The 6,580-nt window shown below is 46.8% G+C and overlaps 1 protein-coding gene across 1 annotated transcript in view; it reads right to left on the reverse strand.

Moving 5' to 3' along the window:
• The window catches only part of RTCA (RNA 3'-terminal phosphate cyclase), a 12,755-nt gene extending 6,181 nt beyond the window's left edge, over positions 1–6,574 (reverse strand). Inside the window, exons 1-3 of the mRNA XM_006015089.3 lie at positions 6,502–6,574; positions 2,057–2,200; positions 333–456 (exon numbers count right to left, since the gene is read on the reverse strand). Of these exons, the coding sequence (XP_006015151.2) occupies positions 333–456; positions 2,057–2,175 (243 nt within the window). The 5' untranslated portion in view covers positions 2,176–2,200; positions 6,502–6,574. The remainder of the gene's footprint in view (positions 1–332; positions 457–2,056; positions 2,201–6,501) is intronic.
• Between the last annotated feature and the right edge of the window lie 6 nt (positions 6,575–6,580).

The raw sequence follows: 6,580 nt of genomic DNA on the forward strand, positions 1-6,580 counted from the left end.
ACTACTTAAAACTGACAGACCCAAAAGCCTCTATAAGTCAAATTATCTCCAGTTCTAAAAATAAAGGAAGAGAAACAGATAAGTAGAGGCAGATGTGTCTCAGGGAATTCTCCAAGGCATCAGTTGCTTTCTAAACACGATACATTAATACAACAGTATTCTTATGCAAACAAATGAATGCTCACTTATTTATAATAACATTTAAGCTGGTTATTGTATATTATTTCACACTGGAAACTTAAAAAGAGTCCTACAATAGGAACATACAGAAGTAGCTAAGGTACTTGGCATGTACACCTGAAAGATTTAGCAAGCTGAAGAATGCCCCCTACCATCACCGTGTAGTCTATCTGTGGAGCCATCTCAGCATTGGTACCACCTTTCAAACGAAGTTCTGAAGGGGAAGCAGCAAAGAGCACACAGGGCATTGCTACCTGCATCAGTAAGCATACACTCCTAAGACAGAATTGGAAAACACTGAGAGGTAAAACAGCCGTAGTCCATTTAAATCATTAACTATCAGAGAACTTTCAAAAGCATTTTTATAGATGTATGTAACATGGAATATTTCAGTTTGAAGGTAACCATTAATTCAATTGACATTATACATCCCTTTAAAATATAACCCTGCTGAAATACCAAACAGCACTTTTTTGTCACTGGTATTTCCTTGCAAGCCTAAAAATAAAGATTTTTGTTCTAGGAGTCAGTCTTCTTTTGCATTTATTCCTATTTAAGAAGAAAATTAACACAGCTTTCTTGCTTCTTTGCCCAGTGATATTAGCAGTTAGCCAGCAAGAGGAGGACAACACAAAAGGTTTGTGAAACAACTTTAATAATGTTTAGGTAATTGTTTCAGAGTAAAGATATTTAGAAACATTGTTGGAACCCAGTAAATATTCCCTACAAGATAATTCTAAGGAATGGAAGGTACCTCCAGAAATGTATCTGGAAATGCTACTCTCCTCAGTAAGCCTTTGAAATATTCCAGGGGTCTCCTAAAAAAAAAATCTTTATATTGCAGAACAACACAAAACCAAAGAATGTTGTTTTGAGCTTATTTACTCTACACAAGTATCAAACAATACTCAGGACTGTGAAAAGAATGAGTGAAGTCACCAGTAGACTGGGGACAGTATTTGTCTAATTTGCAAATATTTCTGAGTTGTCCTGTCTCCGAGCTATTTCCCTGCCTGTGTCCAAGCCTAATTCTTCTATTAGGCCACCTGCCTGAACTTTCCTTTGTTTTTGTACCCAGAGGACAACATCCTGATCACTTACAACACCCATGTACTTCCTGCAGCCTACACCAAAATACTTTGTATTAAAGGGAACCTTGTGCTCCTAAGCAATTGCTAGTGCTACAACCACATACTACTAGGTTCACTCACATTAAATGCATGTTCCTCTTGTTCTGCATGCAAATTTCAGGTGCAGCAGAAAAAAGGAGAACCAATAAGGAGCAGGAACCATAAAAATATATGAATGAAGAGACAGAGGAGAAGAAAATGACTGTCCCATATTTCAGGGATCAGCATTACAAGTTATAGGGACACAAATAAATCTTCCCTTTTTATTTTAGAACCAGGTTTCAAAATTAGTTTTAGATTCATAAATATTGTACATATGAAAAAATCACTGCAAGGACATGCTACACTTTAATTTAGAAGTGTGCATTCACACCCATGTGAAATTTCTGGATACAAAAGGTAAGGGAAAATATTTTAACACCGGCATTTAGCATTTATTTAGTGTCTTTTATATACCATAAGTTAAAAGTGGTATCACATATGCAAATAATTATTTTATGTTGACTGGCTTATTTCGCAGATGTTTATTTATAAAAATCTAGGTCACGATAAGGCCCGATAAGCCTATTTATTTAGGTGTTAATATTTTGGTTTCATAAGTCAGATACAGCTGATGTAGTATGAATTAAGATCAGAGCACCAATTTACAATATGAATTCTTTATGTTCTCCCCCTATTTTTCTCCTGCAGTTAAAAAACAGGTAACAACAGTTACTACATTAATTGTCACATGCACAAAGACATACCCTGCTGTTTTGGTATCTGCTATGTGGGTTCCACCTTTAATCTTCCCAGGAGTGAAGGTTATTTCTGTTGAACCAATTTCTCCTCCTTCCAGCTGCCCTTCACATAAATCTCGAATCATCTCTAGTCCAGACAGATGTTGAGGCCTTCAAGTCATAATACTACATTAAAACATACATGCAGACAGCCCACATACCCATATTATGTTATAATACCATTATATATTTTAGTGCTATTATATACAGTACTATTATATATACTTATGTAGTAGGGCTGTGCAAAACAGCACCGTTCCAATTCGACTTCTGTTGTGACGATTCAACAGAACAGTTTCAAGTTTTGTTTTGAAAGCACTGTTACGTTTCATTTCATCAAAACTGTTTTGCTGCTTCGCCCATAGGTTATTATGGGGAAACAAAATGCAGCACGCAGGCAGATCAGGGGCTCACCCGCACCACTGGGAGGGCTGCGGGGACTGTGCTGAAGTCCTCCCGGGGGTGCGGGCTCATCTGCCTGCCAGATGACAGACCAGTGCTGGGCACAGCCTGCACCCAGTGCTGTGGAGATCGGTGCTGCTGCTGGCTCCAGGTGACAAACACCCGGCTCCTGTCACCCAGCAGGCAGATCGGGGGCATGCACCCCCAGGAGGACACCGGCACAGCCCCCGCAGCCCTCCCAGGGGTGCCAGCAGCCCCCATCTGTCTGCCACCTGACAGGAGCCGGGTGCTACCGCCTGGGGTCAGCGGGGCCGGGACAGATCAGCTCACGTGGGGACCTGCCTCCCTGGGGCAGGGGAGGATCCTCACATGAGCTGATCTTCCCTAAGCCCGCACCTTCCTTGAGCCAGCTCTGGTATGGGGCCGGGGCAGATCAGCTTGTGTGGGAAGCCACCACCCCGATCCCAGAGTGGGGGCCTCGCACCCTTCTTGAGCAGGCTCCAGTATGGGGCCAGGGCAGATCAGCTCGTGCAGGGACCCACCGCCCCGATCCTGGGGCTGGGGAGGGTCCCCACACAAGCTGATATGCCCCAGGCCCTGCACCCTCCTCGAGCCGGCTCCAGTACGGGGCCGGGGCATATCAGCTCATGCAGGGATCCGCCACCCCAATCCTGGGGTGGGGCAGGGTCCCCGTACAAGCTGATCTGCCCTGGGCCCCACACCCTCCTCGAGCTGGCTCTGGTATGGGGCCGAGGCAGATCAGCTCGTGCAGGGACCCGTCACCCTGATCCTGGTCCCCATACAAGCTGATCTGCCCCGGGCCCTGCACCCTTCTCGAGTCAGCTCCAGCATGGGTACAGGGCAGATCAGCTCGTGCGGGGACCCTCCCCAGGATCAAGGTGGTGGGTCCCCACACGAGCTGATCTGCCCTAGCCCTGTACCAAAGCTGGCTCGAGGAGGGTGCAGGGCCCAGGGCAGATCAGCTCATGCAGGGACCTTCCCCTGATCCCAGGGCGGCAGGTCCCCGCACAAGCTGATTTGTCCCGGCTCTGCTGGCTTCAGGTGGCAGCACCCAGCTCCTATCAGCCAGCAGGCAGCTCGGAGGCTCGCCTGCACCCCTGGGAAGGCTGTGGGGGCTGTGCCACAATCATCCTGGTGGTGGTACCCCCGTGACAGGAGCCAGGTGCTGCAGCCTGGGGCCAGTGGCAACACCAGTCTTCCCAGTGCTGGGTGCGGGCCGTGCCCAGTGTTATCCGGCAGGCAGATTGGGGGCCCGTACTCTCAGGAGGACTCCAGCACAGTCCCCGCAGCCCTCCCAGAGGTACGGGCAAATCCCCGATCTGCCTGCCGGATGATAGGAGGCAGCTGCTGCTGGCTGGGACCGGTGCTGAAGCCAGTAAGCCTGGCTTCGAAACTCAAAATGTTTAGAGTTCTCTTGTTTCGTTTTGAAGCTGTTTTGAAGGCTTGTGTTTTGTTTCGATTTCACTGTTTCGAGCTCAAAACGCATCGAAACAGTTTTGATATGAAATGCCAGGCGAAATTTCACACAGCCCTAATGCATGTACAATGCCAGTATATATGTACATGTAATAATATATATATACAGTAGTATTATATATTTGTACAACTATTGCAAATGTCAGTCTAAACCGAAGCAGCAGAAATTCAAACTGATTCTCACAGAACTTTATGGCTTCTCTTAACTACCTGAGTGCCGGAGGAGAAGTAGAGTTGGGTTCAGGAATGAATGGGGGGTCCTATGTCTATCAAGGAGATGACAGAAGCAGGATGTGGTATAGATAGAGAGAGGATGTAGTAGAAATCCCATCCCAGTCCCTGCCATGGAGACAGAGAAGAGGACTGGGATGGACACCAGGGCAATCATGCGCTTCCAACTCTATCCTAGAGCGTGCACAAATCTACATTCCTGCCCTGGGAACTCTGCTGTGCAAGCATTCACTGTCCTGTTCATGGAGGTCATCAACCTTTTTAGAAACCCCTGAATAAACTTGAGTAACCCCTGAATAAACTTGAGACACCCCCTTGGAAAATGCCAGCCCTTAGTTTTCACTCTTCTTTTGCCTACAAAAACAAAAAAAGTGTACTTTTTCCTGTTGCAAAGAACCTAGAAAGATCACAACTATGGATTTCTATTTGAAGTCTCTGGGTTTAGCATGTAAATCATGTTTAAACCTAACAGTGGTAACATTGTGTGGCACGCTCTGACACGCTTGAAAGGATCTCAGGCATCCCAAGGTGCTGTGCCACCCCGGTTGAGAATCACTGAAGTAGGCATTCCACAAAGCAATAGGAAAAACATTGGGGAAAATCAACAAGGAACATGTGGTCAATTTAAAAACAAAAAAATGCAAGGGAAGTGTAAGACATGTAGGTCAATGCCTATAAAAGGGGTTTGGTCATTTCAGTGAAGCTAACTAGTTTCAAATGGGCAGTGTCAATTTAAGTACAGGGTTCAAATTATGGGGGAGGGAGGGGATAAGCCCCCGCATAAGAGACGTGAGCCCCCCCTGTAAGATTAGAAAATTATAACCTGGGAGGGTCTCCGATTTTATTAGGGCATCGTGATGGGCAGACCAATTTTTTTTGCAGACCCCGCCCAGTCAAAATGTAATTGGAACCCTACTTAACTACATAAACAAAGTCTGCTGTTTACAACTGCTAAAAAGCCAATTGTCCTTAGCTGCAATTCAGATTAAAATGTAATCAGTATAATTTTTTCTGTTCTTTACATGTCAGGTCTTGTAACTCTCTGATGTGAGTATAGTAATATGTCACAAATCAAAGGAAAACAGATTTCATAAAAGAACAGACATGTAGATACACACAGGAATATTAATTACTGAATAATTGAGAGAGAGAGAAGTACATGCAGCAAATATTAAAGTTTTCATGTGGGGGGAAAAAAAAAGCATATGGCCTTAGGCAGCTTTTTAAAACCAAATATAACAACCTTGTGGGAACCTAAACTTTTATAAATCCTCTCCCTTTCTAAGGATGGAAGATTGTTGTGTGAGTTTCAGTAAGACATTTTACAGGCTCAATCATATTTGAAGTCTCATGTTGTGACCTGAAGTCTGCCTAGCAGCTGCAAGTGATCCTTTTCACACCCACTTCTAATCTAACTATTGTAAGTGGGGAGGAAGGGAGAGATTCCTCCTGCCCATCAGGCAGGGGAGACATGACCCAGGAGACCTAACCAAAACATTGACCTTAATGACACTGTAGCTTCCCTGCCCTGCACAGTCTGGCTGTGGCCTTTCCTCTGGGGCAGGTGAAACAGTCAGCCTTTCAGATGGGAATCCAGCACCAGATTTAGGTGGAGGGAAACGGGGACAGAGTCCATTTTGGGAGATGAAACTTCAAATACCGGTTCGCCGGTTACAAATCGTACCGGGGAGAATAACAGTGAGAGAGCGGATGCTTCCCTTGGTGCCAGAGCCCACCAGGGTTACACGAAGTGTCTAAATTAGGATTTCAAGGGTTTCTGGAGTTAAGTAGTGAATGCTTTCCTAAGAGAGCAGCCTTGTCTGCACGGCTCTCTTCCAGAGACCTCCTGGCATCTCCGTAGCGCAGGGGTGGGCAAGGTGTGGCCCGGGGGCCAGATGCAGCCTGCCAGGCCATTCCATCCCGCCCACGGGACCCCTAAAACATTTAGAAAACTATTTATCCATTCCTGGCTGCCTGTCACGTGGCCCTTGATGGCTTGCCAAAACTCAGTAAGCCACCCTCCGCCCGAAGTAATTGCCCACCCCTGCTGTAGCGGCAGAGAGGGACAGGGGCAGCCAGCTTCACCTTGTTGTCCTGTGGAGAACTAACCGCAGCAGGGGCTGGCATCCCATAGTGGCACTAGCTCTGCCAGCTTTGCTGCCTCCTCCATAGCAGGGAGGGGTTTGTGGAGAGCGGTGCAGACTGCCCTGGCTTCAGGCACCTTTTCCCCGTTCCCTCGTGGTAAAGGCTGGTCTCCCGGTCGTGCCCACGGGGGGCCTTACCTGAGGCCGGGCTGACTCCTCCCGGCCCGGATCTTCCGCACCCGCAGGGGCCGCCCCAGCAGGCAGCTCAGGGCCGTGG

This window comes from Alligator sinensis, unplaced genomic scaffold (assembly GCF_000455745.1).
Source record: "Alligator sinensis unplaced genomic scaffold, ASM45574v1 scaffold647_2, whole genome shotgun sequence".
Lineage (NCBI taxonomy): Eukaryota > Metazoa > Chordata > Crocodylia > Alligatoridae > Alligator > Alligator sinensis.